We start from the raw sequence: 23,222 nt of genomic DNA on the forward strand, positions 1-23,222 counted from the left end.
CCTCAAATATAAACACTATGAACATGTTACAGTGTAAACGCCTCAAATATAAACACTATGAACATGTAAGTGTAAACACCTCAAATATAAACACTATGAACATGTAACAGTGTAAACACCTCAAATATAAACACTATTAACATGTAACAGTGTAAACACCTCAAATATAAACACTATGAACATGTAACAGTGTAAACACCTCAAATATAAACACTATGAACATGTAACAGTGTAAACACCTCAAATATAAACACTATGAACATGTCACAGTGTAAACACCTCAAATATAAACACTATGAACATGTTACAGTGTAAACACCTCAAATATAAACACTATGAACATGTTACAGTGGAAACACCTCAAATATAAACACGATGAACATGTTACAGTGTAAACACCTCAAATATAAACACTATGAACATGTTACAGTGTAAACACCTCAAATATAAACACTATGAACATGTTACAGTGTAAACACCTCAAATATAAACACTATGAACATGTAACAGTGTAAACACCTCAAATATAAACACTATGAACATGTAACAGTGTAAACACCTCAAATATAAACACTATGAACATGTCACAGTGTAAACACCTCAAATATAAACACTATGAACATGTAACAGTGTAAACACCTCAAATATAAACACTATGAACATGTAACAGTGTAAACACCTCAAATATAAACACTATGAACATGTCACAGTGTAAACACCTCAAATATAAACACTATGAACATGTAACAGTGTAAACACCTCAAATATAAACACTATGAACATGTAACAGTGTAAACACCTCAAATATAAACACTATTAACATGTAACAGTGTAAACACCTCAAATATAAACACCATGAACATGTAACAGTGTAAACACCTCAAATATAAACACTATGAACATGTAACAGTGTAAACACCTCAAATATAAACACTATTAACATGTAACAGTGTAAACACCTCAAATATAAACACTATTAACATGTAACAGTGTAAACACCTCAAATATAAACACTATGAACATGTAACAGTGTAAACACCTCAAATATAAACACTCTGAACATGTAACAGTGTAAACACCTCAAATATAAACACTATGAACATGTCACAGTGTAAACACCTCAAATATAAACACTATGAACATGTTACAGTGTAAACACCTCAAATATAAACACTATGAACATGTAACAGTGTAAACACCTCAAATATAAACACTATGAACATACATGCAAACACCTCAAATATAAACACTATGAACATGTTACAGTGGAAACACCTCAAATATAAACACGATGAACATGTTACAGTGTAAACACCTCAAATATAAACACTATGAACATGTTACAGTGTAAACACCTCAAATATAAACACTATGAACATGTTACAGTGTAAACACCTCAAATATAAACACTATGAACATGTTACAGTGGAAACACCTCAAATATAAACACGATGAACATGTTACAGTGTAAACACCTCAAATATAAACACTATGAACATGTTACAGTGTAAACACCTCAAATATAAACACTATGAACATGTTACAGTGTAAACACCTCAAATATAAACACTATGAACATGTAACAGTGTAAACACCTCAAATATAAACACTATGAACATGTTACATTGTAAACACCTCAAATATAAACACTATGAACATGTTACAGTGTAAACACCTCAAATATAAACACTATGAACATGTTACAGTGTAAACACCTCAAATATAAACACTATGAACATGTTACAGTGTAAACACCTCAAATATAAACACTATGAACATGTTACAGTGTAAGCACCTCAAATATAAACACTATGAACATGTTACAGTGTAAACACCTCAAATATAAACACTATGAACATGTTACAGTGTAAACACCTCAATTATAAACACTATGAACATGTTACAGTGGAAACACCTCAAATATAAACACTATGAACATGTTACAGTGTAAACACCTCAATTATAAACACTATGAACATGTCACAGTGTAAACACCTCAAATATAAACACTATGAACATGTTACAGTGTAAACACCTCAAATATAAACACTATGAACATGTTACAGTGGAAACACCTCAAATATAAACACTATGAACATGTAACAGTGTAAACACCTCAAATATAAACACTATGAACATGTTACAGTGTAAACACCTCAAATATAAACACTATGAACATGTTACAGTGTAAACACCTCAAATATAAACACTATGAACATGTAACAGTGTAAACACCTCAAATATAAACACTATGAACATGTTACAGTGTAAACACCTCAAATATAAACACTATGAACATGTAACAGTGTAAACACCTCAAATATAAACACTATGAACATGTTACAGTGTAAACACCTCAAATATAAACACTATGAACATGTTACAGTGGAAACACCTCAAATATAAACACGATGAACATGTTACAGTGTAAACACCTCAAATATAAACACTATGAACATGTTACAGTGTAAGCACCTCAAATATAAACACTATGAACATGTTACAGTGGAAACACCTCAAATATAAACACTATGAACATGTTACAGTGTAAACACCTCAATTATAAACACTATGAACATGTCACAGTGTAAACACCTCAAATATAAACACTATGAACATGTTACAGTGTAAACACCTCAAATATAAACACTATGAACATGTTACAGTGGAAACACCTCAAATATAAACACTATGAACATGTAACAGTGTAAACACCTCAAATATAAACACTATGAACATGTTACAGTGTAAACACCTCAAATATAAACACTATGAACATGTTACAGTGTAAACACCTCAAATATAAACACTATGAACATGTTACAGTGTAAACACCTCAAATATAAACACTATGAACATGTAACAGTGTAAACACCTCAAATATAAACACTATGAACATGTTACAGTGTAAACACCTCAAATATAAACACTATGAACATGTTACAGTGTAAACACCTCAATTATAAACACTATGAACATGTTACAGTGTAAACACCTCAAATATAAACACTATGAACATGTTACAGTGTAAACACCTCAAATATAAACACTATGAACATGTTACAGTGTAAACACCTCAATTATAAACACTATGAACATGTTACAGTGTAAACACCTCAATTATAAACACTATGAACATGTTACAGTGTAAACACCTCAAATATAAACACTATGAACATGTTACAGTGTAAACACCTCAAATATAAACACTATGAACATGTTACAGTGTAAACACCTCAATTATAAACACTATGAACATGTTACAGTGTAAACACCTCAAATATAAACACTATGAACATGTTACAGTGTAAACACCTCAATTATAAACACTATGAACATGTTACAGTGTAAACACCTCAAATATAAACACTATGAACATGTTACAGTGTAAACACCTCAATTATAAACACTATGAACATGTTACAGTGTAAACACCTCAAATATAAACACTATGAACATGTTACAGTGTAAACACCTCAAATATAAACACTATGAACATGTTACAGTGTAAACACCTCAAATATAAACACTATGAACATGTAACAGTGTAAACACCTCAAATATAAACACTATGAACATGTTACAGTGTAAACACCTCAAATATAAACACTATGAACATGTTACAGTGTAAACACCTCAAATATAAACACTATGAACATGTTACAGTGTAAACACCTCAAATATAAACACTATGAACATGTTACAGTGGAAACACCTCAAATATAAACACGATGAACATGTTACAGTGTAAACACCTCAAATATAAACACTATGAACATGTTACAGTGTAAACACCTCAAATATAAACACTATGAACATGTTACAGTGTAAACACCTCAAATATAAACACTATGAACATGTTACAGTGTAAACACCTCAAATATAAACACTATGAACATGTTACAGTGGAAACACCTCAAATATAAACACTATGAACATGTTACAGTGTAAACACCTCAATTATAAACACTATGAACATGTTACAGTGGAAACACCTCAAATATAAACACTATGAACATGTTACAGTGTAAACACCTCAAATATAAACACTATGAACATGTTACAGTGTAAACACCTCAAATATAAACACTATGAACATGTTACAGTGTAAACACCTCAAATATAAACACTATGAACATGTTACAGTGTAAACACCTCAAATATAAACACGATGAACATGTTACAGTGTAAACACCTCAAATATAAACACTATGAACATGTTACAGTGTAAACACCTCAAACAATTTTAACCAAACCCAGTCCAAGATGGACTCCTTTCCCCCTCCAAACGACGAATCTGAACATCCGGGTTCACGACGCTCGTCCCCTCTCACGACCCCAATGTGAGGTCGGACAGTACAGAACGTTCGTACCTGATCACGTGGTTTGAGATACCGCTTCACAATTGGCGCGACATCTTCCCATTCCGCATACCACTCGAAGGGTCTCTCCCCTCTGAGCGCGAAGAATCGTTCCCAGTAACGCGGGTCCGAGAATTCCCGGGGGGAGCGGGGCAGCAGCTCCATGTCTCGGAACCTGACTAGAAACCGTGAGGGAGCATCGTGGGGGATCGGGGAGCACGACGTCCGTGAGCGACCAGGCCTCGAGAAGGGGTGGAACAAGAGAGAGGAGGAGCAGCCCGGATGATTGCTGTGCTGTCTCGGGGTGGGCCAAGAGAGAGGAGGAGGAGCAACCCGGATGATTGACGGTCAAGGGGTGGGACAAGAGAGAGTAGGAGGAGCAACCCTGATGATTGACGGTCTAGGGGTGGGACAAGAGAGAGGAGGAGGAGCAACCCGGATGATTGACGGTCTCGGGGTGGGACAAGAGAGAGGAGGAGGAGGAGCAGAGCAACCCGGATGATTGACGGTCTCGGGGTGGGACAAGAGAGAGGAGGAGGAGGAGCAACCCCGATGATGACTGTCTCAGGGTGGGAGGGACAAGAGAGAGAGGAGGAGGAGGAGCAACCCCGATGATGACGGTCTCAGGGAACCAAACAGTTGGAGAAGAGGGGCGGGACAACTGAACGTGGGAGATGAGAAGCGGGGTAACTGAACAGTGAGAGATGAGGAGCGGGGTAACAACGTGGGAGATGAGAAGGCGGGGTAACTGAACAGTGAGAGATGAGGAGCGGGGTAACTGAACAGTGCGAGATGAGGAGCGAGGTAACTGAACGGTGCGATATGAAGGGCGAGGTAACTGAACAGTGCGAGATGAGGGGCGAGGTAACTGAACAGTGCGAGATGAGGGTCGGGGTAACTGAACAGTGCGAGATGAGGGGCGGGGTAACTGAACAGTGCGAGATGAGGGGCGGGGTAACTGAACAGTGCGAGATGAGGGGCGAGGTAACTGAACAGTGCGAGATGAGGGGCGAGGTAACTGAACAGTGCGAGATGAGAGGCGGGGTAACTGAACAGTGCGAGATGAGGGGCGAGGTAACTGAACAGTGCGAGATGAGGGGCGAGGTAACTGAACGGTGCGAGATGAGGGGCGGGGTAACTGAACGGTGCGAGATGAGGGGCGGGGTAACTGAACAGTGCGAGATGAGGGGCGGGGTAACTGAACAGTGCGAGATGAGGGGCGAGGTAACTGAACAGTGCGAGATGATGGGCGGGGTAACTGAACGGTGCGAGATGAGGGGCGGGGTAACTGAACGGTGCGATATGAGGGGCGAGGTAACAACGGTGCGAGATGAGGGGCGAGGTAACTGAACGGTGCGATATGAAGGGCGAGGTAACTGAACGGTGCGAGATGAGGGGCGAGGTAACTGAACGGTGCGATATGAAGGGCGAGGTAACTGAACGGTGCGATATGAAGGGCGAGGTAAGTGAACGGTGCGATATGAAGGGCGAGGTAACTGAATGGTGCGATATGAAGGGCGAGGTAACTGAACAGTGCGATATGAAGGGCGAGGTAACTGAACGGTGCGATATGAAGGGCGAGGTAACTGAACAGTGCGAGATGAGGGGCGAGGTAACTGAACAGTGCGAGATGAGGGGCGAGGTAACTGAACAGTGCGAGATGAGGGGCGAGGTAACTGAATGTGGGAGATGAGAAGGCGGGGTAACTAAACGGTGCGAGATGAGATGAGGGGAGGGGGTTTGAGCGCCAAATGGGAAGGAAAGTTAACAATAAACAAGAATCCAATGACGGCAGACAGACACGTGCAGATCGGAATGTTAAACGAATTTATGACAAATACATTTTTATTTTCACAACTTATTGTTTAAATTCTTCCAAATCAAGGATTTATCATTTCGATATTAACAATGTTAATGACAAGGTAACGATCTCATCGTCCGTGTTTATACACTGATTGGACTTCTTCTTTTTATGTTGGAGGCTCCAGGCACGGACTATGTAGCCCTCATCGAGGCCAGGCCTTAAATAGAAGAGAAGCAAAGTTTATGATAAAAAGTGTGTGATGTTTGTTTGTGAGAAAGAGAGATTGAAGCTCGCCTGGGAGCGATAGTTTGAGTGAGACAGGAAGTAAAACCAGCAATCATGACATGGAGAGTGTAAGATGGTTCCGGGCACCACTTTAACGATCCGAAGTCAGAACGGTAGTACTACCCTGGGCGGTTTCTGTCTATAACCTACTACCTAAGGAACCGGTCAAACGGGATGCAGGGGCGGATCCAGGGCACCCCCACGCCCCCCCCCCCCTTCGATCCAGGATGAGGGTGCAGGTGGTGCGAATCTGCTGAACTGTTGGACCAGGGAAGAACACAAGGAACTGCAGAAACTTCCAAGAACGCACGAAATGCCGTTTCTGACGATCATTTTTTTTAAATTTCCTGGGGGAGGACCCCCAGACCCCCCTCCCTTTATCCCCCCCCCCCCCAGCGCTATAGTTTCATGCACCCACCCCCCACCCCCCGTCTTTAAATTCCTGGATCCGCCCCTGGAATTAGTGTTTTTTTGGAGACACCACCTCCTTACTGGATGGCCGTTGGCTCCCAGAGGGAGCTCATCCACCCTTTGTTCTTGTCCCAACACCCCAAATTGTTCCCAACACCCACTTGTTCCCAACACCCCCAAATAAACCCAAATAAAGGGGGAAAACCCAAAAAGGGGGAAAACCAGAAAAAGGGGGAAAACCCCAAAAAGGGGGAAACCCAAAAAAGGGGGAAAACCACAACAAGGGGTAAACCCAGAAAAAGGGAGAAAACCCGAAAAGGGTGAAAACCAGAAAAAGGGGGAAAACCCGAATCCTACGATCCCAAGCCGGCACCCGAACCGCGATTCAAACCCAGGATCCTAGGATCCCAAGCCGGCACCCGAACCGCGATTCAAACCCAGGATCCTAGGATCCCAAGCCGGCACCCAAACCGCGACTCAAACCCAGGATCGTAGGATCCCAAGCCGGCACCCGAACCGCGATTCAAACCCAGGATCCTAGGATCCCAAGCCGGCACCCGAACCGCAATTCAAACCCAGGATCCTAGGATCCCAAGCCGGCACGCGAACCGCGATTCAAACCCAGGATCCGAGGATCCCAAGCCGGCACCCGAACTGCGATTCAAACCCAGGAACCTACGATCCCAAGCCGGCACCCCAACCGTTAAGCCGGCACCCGGACCGTTAAGCCGGCACCCTGACCGTTAAGCCGGCACCCCGACCGTTAATCCGGCACCCCGACCGATAAGCCGGCACCCCGACCGATAAGCCGGCACCCCGACCGTTAATTCGGCACCCCGACCGTTAATCCGGCACCCCAACCGATAATCCGGCACCCCAACCGTTAATCCGGCACCCCAACCGTTAATCCGGCACCCCAACCGATAAGCCGGCACACTAACCGATAAGCCGGCACACTAACCGATAAGCCAGCACACTAACCGATAAGCCGGCACCCTGACCGTTAAGACGGCACCCTGACCGTTAAGCCGGCACCCTGACCGTTAAGCCGGCACCCTGACCGTTAAGCCTGCACCCTGACCGTTACGCCGGCACCCTGACCGTTAAGCCGGCACCCGGACCGATAAGCCGGCACCCGGACCGTTAAGCCGGCACCCCGACCGATAAGCCGGCACCCCGACCGATAAGCCGCCACCCCGACCGATAAGCCGGCACCCCGACCGTTAAGCCGGCACCCCGACCGTTAAGCCGGCACCCCGACCGATAAGCCGGCACCCCGACCGGTAAGCTGGCACCATGACCGATCCGTTAAGCCGGCACCCTGGCCGTTAAGCCGGCACCCTGGCCGTCAAGCCGGCACCCTGGCCGTCAAGCCGGCACCCTGACCGTCAAGCCGGCACCCTGACCGTCAAGCCGGCACCCTGACCGTCAAGCCGGCACCCTGACCGTCAAGCCGGCACCCTGACCGTCAAGCCGGCACCCTGACCGTCAAGCCGGCACCCTGACCGTTAAGCCGGCACCCTAACCATTAAGCAAACACCAGGCTTATTAGAGGAGGTGGAGGAATGAGTTGGAAGAGAGAGGAAGGGGCGAGGAGGAGGCTTTGTGGATGAGTTACGAAGAAACTTTGAGGAGGAGGGGTGAGGGGGGAGTTTTGAAGAAGAGTGGTGAGAAGGGAGTTTTGAAGTGGAGGGGTGTGGGGGGAGATTTGGAGGGGAGGGGTGAGGCAGGGCTTTTGAAGGGGAGGAATGAGGAGGGAGATTTGAAGGGGAGGGATGAGGGGGGAGATTTGAAGGGAACGGATGAGGAGGGAGATTTGATGGGGAGGGCTGAGGGGAGATTTGAAGGGGAGGGATGAGGGGGAGATGTGAAGGAGAGGGGTGAGGGGGGAGATTTGAAGGGGTGGGATGAGGGGGGGGATGTGAAGGGGAGGGATGAGGGAGGTTTGAAGGGGAGGGGTGAGGGAGGAGGTTTGAAGGGGAGGGGTGAGGGAGGAGGTTTGAAGGGGAGGGGTGAGGGGAACCTTTGAAGGGGAGGGGTAGGGGGAAGGTCATGATGGAGTAGGGGTTGGAAGGAGTAGATTGAAGGGGACATGGAGAAGAATGCAGGTATGGGAGAGTTTGTAGGATAGGGGCAAGTAGAAGGAGGGGAGGGAACAGACAGGAGATTTTGACACTGAAGTATAAAAGGAACGATGAATTAAATGAAAACATCCATTGCAAGGTGGGATTCTTGAAATTTTCAAGAAGGATAAATGTTTGAAAACGTTTGAGGAAGGTGATATAAAGGTGAGCTTTGGGAATGTCGAAAGGAAGAGCTGTATGTGTTGGTATGGTTGAAGGATTTATTTGAAAACAAACTTTTGAAGAGGAAAATAAAGTGAATTATAATAGAATAGAGAATTCAACAGGAGAACGAGGGCATTGAAACATTTTAAATGGCACCATGAAGACCGTCAGAATATGTGGAGGTGTATATAAGCAGTTGGTCGGTACGGCGCAATTACCTTTTAAAAAATTATTATTACTGAGGGTTAGGAAGAAGAAGAGTGAAGCAAAAGCTTGAAGAAAATAATTTTGAGCTGTTTGGTGAATACCTTCACTATCAGAGTGGAAAACGGCAAAATTGAGGAGACGACGGAAGAGGAAGTAGAAGTAGAAGTGGGGGGGAAGTAGTGAGGTCTGGGAAGGTGAAAGGTTTGGTGGTAATAAGGAATTGATTATTTTTTTAAAGACACTAAACAGGAGTTATAATTGGGAGGATTGGATTAGAAACAAGGGGACTGGGGAGAAAACAAAAGGGTTGAGGGTAATAGGGAGAAAAGGCAGTAAAAAAGATTATTGTGGACTAAAACTAGGAAAATGTAGGCCTCAAAAACCCAGCACAAAAAGTCCGACAAATAAATACATTCAGATTTGCACAAGTTTTAGAAGACAAACTGAACTAGAGGCACACAATAAACACAGAGACAGCAAAATAAATATCAAAAACAACAAAACCACCAGAAGTCAAAACGGATTCAATTGCTGAAACAAATAATGTATTTTAAAGCAAAATGTCACCAGGTGCCACCTACGGTATGTTCACGGTGGATGGAATCATCAGGTCGTACTTGAGCACGACGTCCTCATTTTCAATGATTGCCCTTGGTTCGTGTTTCCATGTGTTTTCTGGTACTGGGATGTTGAATTTTTCGCAGATCTGCCAATGAATCACTTTGCATACTTTGTTGTGCCGTTGTGTGTAAAGTTGTTCTTTGTTGAATAGCCATTCCATTGATCCTTCTTTGTCTATCCCCACTCTGTCCAATTATTTTTTGTGTTTTCCTGCTCTTTTTTCATTCTCCCAGTTGTTGGTGCATGTTTCTTGATATTTCTTTTTGTATATTTATTTTGTCTTTTTTGCAATTGCTCGGGCTGTATTTGTCGTTTCATTTACCTGTTTATTTACATTTTTTTCAATTCATCAATGTTTTGATGTTCAATTCATCATCAATGTTCAATTCATCAATTTTCATCAATGTTTTCATCACCAACCGCAAGGGGTTGACTCAGCCTGTCATCCTTCCGAGGTCGGCCAATTGAGTACCAGTTCACTGGTAATTCCCTGCTTGTCGTTAAAGGCGGCAAAAAGGGTTGGCGTCAGGAAGGGCATCCGGCCGTAAAACATTGCTTCAAAAAGGGGACCAAAAAAACAACCACGGTTCCCGAAAAAGGCCAACCCCCGCTTGCGGGGAAAAATGGCCTCTAAACGGTGGTTTTTTTTTGGTTTGTTTCATTTACCTGTGCGGCATCTTCTATTCACACCTGTTTTTGGAAATTCTTTGCAAGGTGATATCGGAATAATTTTTCAGGTTTGTTGTGTTCATGTTTGTTTACAAATTTCATCCGATAGTCTGTTGAACATTTTTCATACTCAGCTAGTCTTACACTTGTCACTCTGTGCACCTGGTTGAGTTCCATCAGGCCGCTCCCACCCTCCCTCTCATCTCGGCAGGTACATTCTCGGGATGCACTGGTTTTGTAAAACATTTTGTGGATGGTAAGGCTTTTTCTTGTTTTGATGTCTAACTTGTTGCTTTCTGATTGGGCCCAGTTTATTATTCCGCAGCTATATTGGAACACTGGTACTGGTTTATGGCTTTGATTTTGTTTCTTGGGGAGAGGTATGTTTTCAGGATCAGCTTCGTTCTACGTAGGTATTCTTTGGTGTTTGTTTTGCGTATTTGTTTGTGACATATTTGGTGGCTCTCTTCTACTCTGAGGTATTTGCATGATGCTTCCTTTACGAACTGCTCTATTGTCGTTTCAAGGTCAATTTTGACATCGTCGGTTTTTGTTGGTTTACCTTGTACAAATGTGCACCTGGTGCACATATCTAGTCCAAATTCTATTTGAATGTTCTCGGAAAACCGTTTTACTAGTTTTAGTTGTTCTGTCAATTTTTGTCATTTGGCGAGAAGAGCTTTAAATCATCCATGTATAGTAGATGTGTCACCTTTCCTATTTATTTGGATGTTCTTCTATTGGTTGTTAGGTTGTATCCGTGTCCTTGTTCATTGAGGTTACTTAGTGGGTCCAGAGCCAGACAAAACAGAAGGGGGAAGACTGTCTCCCTGGAAGATTCCATGCCGTATCTTCACATCTGGTATTTTGATATTCCCTTCTGAGGGCTGTAATATCAATGTGGTATTCCAGAGCACCTTTGTTTTCTCAATCAGTTTGATTATTTGGGGATTGATTTTGTATATTTGCATTTTATCATCCACGAATGTGGAACACTGACAAAAGATTTCTTATCGTCTATCCAAACGGTGGACAATGTAGTTCTTCTCATAATCAAACAGTGTGGAATTATTAATCAGTGTTATTATGAGTGTATTAATCAGTGTAATTATGAGTGTATTAATCAGTGTAATAATGAGTGTGTTAATCAGTGTAATAATGAGTGTGTTAATCAGTGTAATAATGAGTGTGTTAATCAGTGTAATAATGAGTGTGTTAATCAATGTAATAATGAGTGTGTTATATAATAATAACCACCTTTAGAGGCCATTTTTCCCCGCAAGCGGGGGTTGGCCTTTTTCGGGAACCGTGGTTGTTGTTGTTTTTTTGGTCCCCTTTTTGAAGCAATGTTTTACGGCCGGATGCCCTTCCTGACGCCAACCCTTTTTGCCGCCTTCAGCAACAAACAGGGAATTACCAGTGAACTGGTTACTCAATTAGCCGACCTCGGAAGGATGAACAGGCTGAGTCAACCCCCCTGGCGTTAATTCAGCGATCGACCGGGATTCGAACCCAGGATCCTGGGATCCTAAGCCGGCACCCTAGCCGCTAGCCCAACACCAGGGCCCAGTGTGTTAATCAGTGTAATTATGAGTGTATTAATCAGTGTAATAATGTGTGTTAATCAGTGTAATTATGAGTGTGTTAATCAGTATGTAATTATGAGTGTATTAATCAGTGTAATAATGAGTATATTAATCAGTGTAATAATGAGTGTGTTAATCAGTATGTAATTATGAGTGTATTAATCAGTGTAATAATGAGTGTGTTAATCAGTGTAATAATGAGTGTGTTAATCAGTGTTATTATGAGTGTATTAATCAGTGTACTAATGAGTGTTAATCAGTGTAATTATGAGTGTGTTAATCAGTGTTATTATGAGTGTATTAATCAGTGTAATAATGAGTGTTAATCAGTGTAATTATGAGTGTATTAATCAGTGTAATAATGAGTGTATTAATCAGTGTAATTATGAGTGTATTAATCAGTGTAATTATGAGTGTGTTAATCAGTGTAATTATGAGTGTGTTAATCAGTGTAATTATGTGTGTTAATCATTGTAATTATGAATGTGTTAATCAGTGTAATTATGTGTATTAATCAGTGCAATTATGTGTATTAATCAGTGTTATTATGAGTGTGTAAATCAGTGTAATTATGTGTATTAATCATTGTAATTATGAGTGTATTAATCAGTGTAATTATGAGTGTATTAATCATTGTCATTATGAGTGTGTTAATCAGTGTAATTATGTGTATTAATCAGTGTAATTATGAGTGTATTAATCAGTGTTATTATGAGTGTGTAAATCAGTGTAATTATGTGTATTAATCAGTGTAATTATGAGTGTGTTAATCAGTGTAATTATGAGTGTATTAATCAGTGTAATTATGAGTGTGTTAATCAGTGTAATTATGTGTGTTAATCATTGTAATTATGAGTGTGTTAATCAGTGTAATTATGTGTATTAATCAGTGTAATTATGTGTGTTAATCAGTGTAATTATGTGTATTAATCAGTGTAATTATGTGTATTAATCAGTGTTATTATGAGTGTGTAAATCAGTGTAATTATGTGTATTAATCAGTGAAATTATGTGTATTAATCAGTGTAATTTTGAGTGTGTTAATCAGTGTTATTATGAGTGTGTTAATCAGTGTAATTATGAGTGTGTTAATCAGTGTAATTATGAGTGTGTTAATCAGTGTAATTATGAGTGTGTTAATCAGTGTTATTATGATTGTTAATCAGTGTTATTATGAGTGTGTTAATCGGTGTAATTATGAGTGTGTTAATCAGTGTAATTATGAGTGTATTAATCATTGTAATTATGAGTGTGTTAATCAGTGTAATTATGTGTATTAATCAGTGTAATTATGTGTGTTAATCAGTGTAATTATGAGTGTATTAATCAGTGTAATTTTGAGTGTGTTAATCAGTGTTATTATGATTGTTAATCAGTGTTATTATGAGTGTGTTAATCGGTGTAATTATGAGTGTGTTAATCAGTGTAATTATGAGTGTATTAATCATTGTAATTATGAGTGTGTTAATCAGTGTAATTATGTGTATTAATCAGTGTAATTATGAGTGTATTAATCAGTGTTATTATGAGTGTGTTAATCAGTGTAATTATGTGTATTAATCAGTGTAATTATGAGTGTATTAATCAGTGTAATTATGTGTATTAATCAGTGTAATTATGTGAATTAATCAGTGTAATTATGTGTATTAATCAGTGTAATTATGAGTGTATTAATCAGTATAATTATGTGTATTAATCAGTGTAATTATGTGTATTAATCAGTGTAATTATGAGTGTATTAATCAGTGTTATTATGAGTGTGTTAATCAGTGTAATTATGTGTATTAATCAGTGTAATTATGAGTGTATTAATCATTGTAATTATGAGTGTTAATCAGTGTAATTATGAGTGTATTAATCATTGTAATTATGAGTGTGTTAATCAGTGTAATTATGTGTATTAATCAGTGTAATTATGAGTGTATTAATCATTGTAATTATGAGTGTGTTAATCAGTGTAATTATGTGTATTAATCAGTGTAATTATGAGTGTATTAATCAGTGTAATTATGAGTATTAATCAGTGTAATTATGAGTGTATTAATCATTGTAATTATGAGTGTGTTAATCAGTGTGATTATGTGTATTAATCAGTGTAATTATGAGTGTATTAATCAGTGTTATTATGAGTGTGTAAATCAGTGTAATTATGTGTATTAATCAGTGTAATTATGAGTGTGTTAATCAGTGTAATTATGTGTGTTAATCAGTGTAATTATGAGTGTGTTAATCAGTGTAATTATGAGTGTGTTAATCAGTGTAATTATGAGTGTGTTAATCAGTGTCATTATGAGTGTGTTAATCAGTGTAATTATGTGTTAATCAGTGTAATTATGAGTGTGCTAATCAGTATAATTATGTGTATTAATCAGTGTAATTTTGAGTGTGTTAATCAGTGTGTTATGAGTGTGTAAATCAGTGTGTTATGAGTGTGTAAATCAGTGTGTTATTATGAGTGTGTTAATCAGTGTGTTATTATGAGTGTGTTAATCAGTGTCATTATGAGGGAATTAAACCCTGCATCCAACTTTTGTTCCATTATGTAAACACATTATAGTCAGGTTCACTATGTTTTTTCGTTCAAAATCATGGTAGATTAGCAAACCTATACATTTTTGGAAACGTTATTACATGGAAAATCTGAAAATCAATGTTTACATTTGCCAATTCCGACCAATTCGACCAATCCCATTCGACCAATTCGACCAATCGCTTTGATCGACCATTCGACCAATTCGATTCGATTCATCAAATTAGATTCGATCGACCATTCGACCAATTCGATTTGCCAATCAATTTGACCGACCTTTGCTTGTGTGGAACGGACTGTGAAAACGATGCGGACTATATTGTCGGATACGACACACAGGACAGTGATGACGAACTCTAAATGGCATATTCTGTAATCGTGTATGTTTGATGCCATTGACGGCCTGTGTATATTTTGTCATTGACTGTCTGTGTAGATGTGAAGTTGTACTGACTGCATGTGTATATATGATTTTGCTGACTGCCTGTGTATGTTTGGTGATATGAATTATTGTGACACATTTTGATGTTATTAACTGCCTGTACAAAATGATAACATGTATTTGATTATGCAACTTATCGCGAATATAAAGACAGTATTTTGCAATTCAAAACCTTTGATTCGTGTCTTACCATTCCCCATAGCACTAATTTGATACTTTCATTGGATTTCTTGTCCCTGAAAATATAGGTTTAGTATATTTTAAAAAGTTTTTCGGGTAATTAGAAGCAGAAATAGAACAAAATATGTATTTTACAGTGGCCATTTTGAAAATCCAAAATGGCCGCCATACAGGTATCTCTCCAAATGTAAACATTGATTTTTAGTTTCCTTATGCTATAACCTTTCCAAAAATGTATAGGTTTGCTAATCTACCATGATTTTGAACGAAATATAATTTATTGGCATCGTGAACCTGACTATTATGTAAACACAACAACTTTACAAGAACAAAATAACAAATAAAGGTGCATTTTCCACTCGGTGGTTTATTTAATTATACATGCGTGACATCATCATGATTCTATATGTAGGACTTCACTGTACAATGTTTCCAATTCATGATGCATTGAGTTTTCAACACAACAACAACAACAACAACATGCATTTTAAGGCCATTTTCCCTGCTAGAGCGGGGGTTAGCTCTGCGGTCCCCATGACAATCTTCGCCATCTTGCCCTATTTTCTGCATCTCTCCTTGTTAACCCCCTTGCCCACATTTCTTCTTCCACCATCTTCAGCCAAGTCTTTCTCGGTCTTCCCCGTCCTCTACTTCCTTCTACATTCATTTCCATCACTCTTCTCAACCAGTCACTTTCATCCTTCCTCAACACATGACCAAACCATCTCAACCTGTTCCTCTTCACAGCATCAATCACAGGCAATATTCCCATCATCTTTCTGGCTTATTTCTGAGTTTTCAACACAAAACAATGTAAATAACCATTAGTCCAGTCAAAATGTGAATGGACCCGCCACTAATTGCAAGAGAAACGAAGTAATACTTTTCTGGGACCTTGATGTCTACTAAATATCTGCCCAAAATTATACTTAAATATATTGAGTGGAACATGGTTTTTCAGGTCCTTTCCGATTTGGGAACTTTTCGGACTACCGCAATGTTTGGAAATTAATTATATGACAATATCACTCTTAATAATACACCAAATCAACTCTAAATTATTTATTTAACCATGTTTGAATACACTACCACAACTATTTGTACCCAATGTCCTTCTGTCCATTCACAATATTTAACACGTCACTTCGTCTCTTCCATGGTCACCATCAGCAGCATCCTCGAAAACGTCCACTGATTCGTCTGCATTTGCACAAATACCTCTGCACTCCCTACATGCAAATGTGCAAGGCAGCCCAAGTTTCCGACAACCACAACGTTTATCACTGCAACCACCCTTGCAAGAACACCTAACCAGCTTTAGGAGATAGTCTGGTGCTGCAGCGAGGTCAGAATGCATAGGGATCATCCTGGTGTCCATGATCCTCCATCCCCAGTCAAGCGGGTTGAGTTTGTGTCCTTTCCACTCCTGAACCTGTTGGAATACCCGTAGGCTGTGATATTTGGAAGCTGAGCTCGTGGGCGGAAGTACCCGTGGGTGCAATGATGTTTTGTTTGTTGTCACCTTAGCATGAAATTTTGCTACCCTCAATTCGTTCAAATTGTCTGATGGTTTGCCTCCGTACACACACACCATTGCTCTGTCTCCTGCAGCAATGACCTCATCCTGTGTTGACTCTTTATTGCCGAAAATTAGGGCCTCTTGCTGGAACATTTCATTGTCCTTGAACAGTTTGAGTCCAGTGCCTTTGCCGATCCCAAAGACCCTTGATGTCGTGTCGCATCCCAGGTACGCATGGATGAAGAGAATGTTTTCACAGACAGTATCACCCAGAGCCTCTCTGACTTTGCCAATGTCCAAGTATTGTCTTGGATTCAATGAACCCTTTTTCGGCTCCGACATTAAGTAGAGAGTGTGCACAGTATTCTTGCGAAAATAGTAGCACAGTAGTATCAACAAGTCAGTGTCTTCGCCAACAAGAACAGTGTTGGATTTTGAAGAGCTACAAACTGCAGTTGTTGCTATGAGTAGGTCCGCATCCCCACTCGCATGAAGCACTACACAATGAGATTCTTCCAGTTTCTTACCAAGAATGTCTATGAATTGTTGCTTGTTCTCCTTGTTCCGAAGAAACTCTTCCTTCTTGACAGAAAGCGTCATGGTTTGAGAAAAAGATACCTTCACTGATGGTCGCTCACCCCTTTTCTGATGGGCACAGTCTTTCGTTGAGGGACCTTCACGATAGCCATCAAACACGACGATAGCATGCCCGTAATGCCTACTAACATATTTCAGGTAGCGGTCAAGAATATCCTTGTACTGTTCACCTGACTGCCACGGTATGCGCTGCAATAGGGCACCGCCATCGAGTACGTAGTGTATAATCGGACGGTTGTGCAGTATCGGCAGGTGCCAAGGATTTGATTGCTGAGGCTAACGCTGGCTTATTGGCGGACAGCAAGGCATATTTGGTCTCGAACAAAGATGGAGGCTATGTGCATAACTCACAAAGGAGTGCTTTGGATAAGTCTCCTACTTCAGTGCCAGCGATCACAAGTCTCTGGAAGAGTAACTGAGGGTCTATATTGATGTCTCCGTCTGGTGTCTTCATTGCAGACTCTGAGTCCATAGTTATGGCTTGACCCTTCTTCTTGAAGCTGTATTCAAGCACACGTTTACCACTCATCTGGCCCAAGAGCCTTTCTCCCACAGTTTTCGCCTCATCAACATTCACCGTTGTCTGCGCAACTATACCAGTGAAAATGTTGTGAAGAGTATCGTCGTCTTGAAAGGGATCCCTCTCATGAAGAAACTCAAGCATTTTCTGGGTATCAGCTACATCATCCTTCTGTCTAGACTTTGATAGATCCTTGTGCTGTTCACTTGTCACATACATCACATCAGTGAGGTGTTGGAGGGCGTTGTTCAACTCTGCAAAGAAAGGACTAGCCATGACCCAGACTGAGCGTTGTGTCTCTGTCATCCCTCGTCCCCTGGTCAGACCACCTGATGTCTTCAGACTTCTCATAAGTACTTGTTCGATGACTAAATCTGTAGACAGACCAGCCCAGTATCTGTCGCTCCGTCGGACAACTTGGAATCCTTGGAGAAATTTCTGATGTACTTCTGGATGGTCCTTTGGTAACTCGGTCATCAGTTGCAGATATATGTGCAGGCACTTTGTGTAGTGTCTGTGTCCGGAAGCTGCAAGATATGGAAGCATGGCACGCAGGATATGCAAGTGAAGCATCGAATCCCCTGTTCTTTCAGATTTCAGAAAAAAACGGATAATGTCCACCATTTCCATGTATTGTAACCACAGTCTCGCTGTCCGTTGATGCCTTATTGTATCAATCACCTGACTGATTTTGTCTCCAATGACCTCCATCACCTTCGATGACTCGATGTCCGACACTGCTTGGTCACCCGACATCAGACCGTCAAACAAGTCGCCTGCATCATTGAGCTCTGCTGGAACTGTACGCTCGCTGTCTCCATCACTTGGGAGGTTCATCTGAAATACCTTCAAAGCAAGTTTTGCATTGAGTGCTGCATCAACGAGTAGATGTCCACGTATAGCTCTAGCCACGGCTTTGCCACTCATCATGTGGGTTGTAGTGTTGCTGGCATATGCAACTTCCAGAAGCTCTTTGAGTCCAGTACCAGACATCAGGTGGCCAATACACCCAAGAAAACTCATGTGTATGGAATCCTCCTAGTCTTAGAACAATCGAGTGAAGTTTGCTGTCTGCTGGCTCGCTCTTGACTATGGTGAGAGCTTTCCACCAAAGGGGCTGATCAAATGTCAGTATCGGGGTTACACCATATCTCTGCGCATGTTCACAAACGAAATGCAGTGTGGAGTTGATGCAGTCCAAGTCACTTGGACTGAGATCAATCATGGGCAGAAACATTATTGATGCCTCACCCGGATGTTCTCCCTTGTGTTCCATCTGCATCATTCCTGTCCAAGAGGGCCGAGGTGATCGAACAGTAAGCGAAACCTTTCAGAGGAGGTAAACATTTGAGCTGATTTGTCTCAAGTCGGTACAGGCTGGAAGCTTCTCGTAAAGAAAGGACTGCATTCCTCCACATGCTGATGTGAAAGGTCGTCCCGGCGTCACCGCTGTCCCGGCGTCACTCCACCTCTCGTTCACGGCTCTCGTTCAATCTGAAAATAAAGTATGATCCACTCATTATAATTGAGTATAATTTTATGTATTTGTTCAGAGGATCGACAGGTTTCAGAAAAATATCATTTTTTTTCTCTTGCAATTAGTGGTGGGTTAGGGGTAAAAGTTCGCTAGAATGACTGGACTACATCTTATTAGACACAAAACAGAAGGTTCAATTCCTCCCCGCTCAATATTTTTCCCATTCGGCCCCACCGCTTCCGACTACCTTTACCTTTTCTCCCCAATGATGAGTGCAATATATAAATAATCCTTGACATAACTTGATGATTTGTGGGCAGAAACTTGTTGAATGAGTCGACGTGCTTCATCGGTAGTCGTGCTTCAGTGCAGGCACACCATATATTGCCCGTGCATGCAAGGTGAAAGCTCAGGTATAAAATGCGAACCACATGCCCTGATGCTCTGTAAAAGTGTTGGGATGCATGACCTATACATAAGGAAGTTGATTAACAAAGTTTTGAAACCTTTGTCCCCTCATTAACCACCCACTATGATTTATACATCTTTTACCACCTTCCATCGATTCTCATGATCATTTATATTAACCCTTCCCTAGCCCACCCCTTCCTTTCCAGCTTATCATCCTCCCCCACCCCCTCCTCTCCCCTCACCCTCTTTCTCCTATTTTGTTCCATTTCTTTGGTCCCCCTTTACTCTTCCTCCCGTTCCGTTTCCAGGTTTGAACTTGTATCCAGCTTGTTCACCCCTCCCCTTCATCTCTTTCTTCCCCTTGCCGATTCAGCCTCCAAGTGTCCCTCTACCGTGTCGATGGTGTCTTTTCCCCCTTTCCATGATGTTCTTCTTCTGTTCTGTGTTCCAACTCTGCGAGGAGCCTCAAATTAAAATTAAAATATAAAACAACCAGCAAGTGCTAGGTCAGACCAAGGTACCAACATGGCAGTGATAAACACAAGTGCACTCTCATTTGCTTATAAGAACCAGAAATACATGCAACCAGTGACAATTAAAAAAAAATTCAGCACCTATAAAAGATTATAGTAAAATTGAAATACCTGAGCACCAATATCAACAGGATGTGAAAGAACTACACAAGTGAGAGGTGTGACAAGACCATCAAACAAAAACTTGGGGAGGGGAAGGAGGACGAGAGATTCACCCATGTCCCCAAAATAATAACATAGCATGGATGAATCTTAACATAATACGAGAGTGACATTCAGCAGAGCGCATGCCTCCACCAGGCTCAACGGTTACGCACGTTATGTATCCCACTGATAGGCCGGGTCTGGATTCGGACCTGAACCAAAATCGAATGGGCTTGTTCTTGTCGCATAACCAACTCATCCATACAGTTTTGTCATAATCCGTCAGCAACATTTTGAAATATCATGATGTACATCACTTTTGACCCGATATCTGAATGGTGAAAAATCACTTTAAAATAAAAAATTGTCCTCTCCGGATCTTCACCAAATCTCGTAAATTTGTCCTCGGACGGAAGGAATTACACACTCCTTACAGCTGTGCGCACTCGTCAGATCGCTAACCTGTCCACCAAATTTAGTCCGAATCTGTCCACAAACTTTTTGAGATATCCGACTCAGTCTTTCATCTACAGCAGCCAAAAGTAAATCTTGAGAATAGTCTGGCCTGTCATGACGAGTGAGAAAGAGGTTGAAAGGCTAACAGCTAGGAAAAACATTATGGAAGGGATCAAAATTAGGAGGTGGAGATGGATTGGTCACGTGTTACACATGGAGGGTCAAGGCATACCGAAAATAACAAAATATGCTGGGTACGTGACCTGAAGGAGGATTGGATGGTCAGGAGAGACATGGCGACGTTCCGTCGAGAAGGAAATGAAGGTCAACTGGAATAAAACTGGAATGTAGACCCAAGTCTGGCGAAAGTGATGCAAGTTCAAAGAAATCTCCTACGACAGGTGACATGATTGAATAATAAGCAAGTAACCCGAACAAGTAACCCTAACAAGCAACCCTAACAAGTGATAAGCAAGTAAATAACAAGCAAGCTCTCCACATTCTCATCATAAAGATTTGTTTATCTTTGATGACATAAGCTCAAGTTGTAAACAAGAAGGCATCTCAAATTGTAAGCAGACAAAATAAAGAAACACAGAAGGAATTACAAAACCCGACCGAAAATATAATCCCAGATCACTTAGCCTCCTGGTGTTGGGCTAGCGGCTAGGGTGTCAGCTTAGGATTCTAGGATCCTGGGTTTGAAACCCGGTCGATCGCTGAATTAACGCCAGGGGGGTTGACTCAGCCTGTCATCCTTCCGAGGTCGGCTAATTGAGTACCAGTTCACTGGTAATTCCCTGCTTGTCGTTAAAGGCGGCAAAAAGGGTTGGCGTCAGGAAGGGCATCCGGCCGTAAAACATTGCTTCAAAAAGGGGACCGAAAAACAACAACTACCACGGTTCCCGAAAAAGGCCAACCCCCGCTTGCGGGGAAAAATGGCCTCTAAAGATGGTTTTTTTTTTTTTTTTATCACTTAGCCTCCCTAGAATTTGTTATTAATAACACAAATTTTACTTTGTTGAACGTTTATACCCCTTCAAATAGCATGGAGCGGCAACGCTTTTATGCTAGATTAGGGCCTTGTATGAGGCAAATAGACATGCACAGGTGTATTATAATGGCGTGATTTTAACTGCACTCTGCAACCAACCTAGACAGGAACAGTGCGGAACCCCATCCCGGACCAGCTAAATTATTAGCAGATATAATAAGGAATTTTAAGCTTCAGGATCTGTGGTGTCAACAAAATCCCACGGCGCATCAATTTACCTGGAGCAAGATCACAAACAACCAGGTGTCCCAAGCCAGGCTGGACCGGATCTACATATATTCACTATTTTTCAATCTCTCCCCTACCAATGGAATTTTACCCTCTGGTTTTTCAGATCGCCATTTAAATACTGTGAATTACCACTCACATCTGTCTTTGAATCGTCATTCTTTCTGGGAACGTAATGTCACCATCTTGGAAAACCCCTCCTTTCGGGCTGCTTTTATAGATGTATGGTTTGTTTTATTTATAAATAAAAAACACCAGTTTATAGATCATCGTTTGTGGTGGGACAATATTCTCGTGTGGTTGGCTCCGTTAACACCGAGCATCACGACGGATGGATCGAGCTTAATGAAGGCGTTTATTCAATCAATGGCGGTTTGATGCACGGGCCGGGAGAAATCCCGCGGCTTACCTTTCCGGCCCCGACGATGTCTTCTTCCTGTGGAAATTAACTCAAACCGAAACGAATGTGAAATGTACAACAAAGAAATATTTATTACGGACCCGAGAACAAGGAAACGCGACGGTAAATAACCATGATTCCTAAATCGGGATCCCGCACACCTCACTTCACATACAAGCACAGGGGAAATAAGTAAAATAAAAGAATCGTCGTGTTTGCGTTTGTGGATGCGAGCTTATCTGTCTCTGGATGTGTAACGCCCGTCGTCCAACGCGGCTCCGGTTGGCGCGAAGAAAGGCCTCAATGCGCCCCCGTTCACGTGCTGCTAGGCCCACGTCCGCCGGTGCATGGCAGGCCTCGCGTCCCCGCGCGAAGTGAGCGAGCGGGCGTGCAACCCGCCTCCGCAGCCGTGCAACGTCCACCTCGGGTTCGGCACGGCCCTCCGATGCACCCAACGTTCGTGGCGAGTGAGTCGCAGATGAAGGGACCAAACGAGCAG

At 41.6% G+C, this 23,222-nt stretch overlaps 2 protein-coding genes across 3 annotated transcripts in view; both read right to left on the reverse strand.

Annotated features, from left to right (window-relative positions):
• The window catches only part of LOC137420552 (eEF1A lysine and N-terminal methyltransferase), a 64,260-nt gene extending 59,599 nt beyond the window's left edge, over nt 1–4,661 (reverse strand). Inside the window, exon 1 of the mRNA XM_068105695.2 lies at nt 4,374–4,661. Coding sequence (XP_067961796.2) covers nt 4,374–4,526 — 153 coding nt within the window. The 5' untranslated portion in view covers nt 4,527–4,661. The remainder of the gene's footprint in view (nt 1–4,373) is intronic.
• GNE (glucosamine (UDP-N-acetyl)-2-epimerase/N-acetylmannosamine kinase) overlaps nt 1–23,222 on the reverse strand; it is a 169,299-nt gene that overhangs the window by 51,767 nt on the left and 94,310 nt on the right. Inside the window, exon 12 of one of the 2 annotated variants that reach the window (XM_078772555.1) lies at nt 15,732–21,433. The exons of the other annotated variant lie outside the window; for it this stretch is intronic. The gene's annotated coding sequence lies outside the window, so the exon portion shown is untranslated. Of the gene's footprint in view, nt 1–15,731; nt 21,434–23,222 lie in introns of those variants that run through there. 2 annotated transcript variants of the gene reach the window in all.

The sequence above is a fragment of the Myxine glutinosa genome, chromosome 2 (assembly GCF_964187855.1).
Source record: "Myxine glutinosa chromosome 2, kmMyxGlut1.1, whole genome shotgun sequence".
NCBI lineage: Eukaryota > Metazoa > Chordata > Myxini > Myxiniformes > Myxinidae > Myxine > Myxine glutinosa.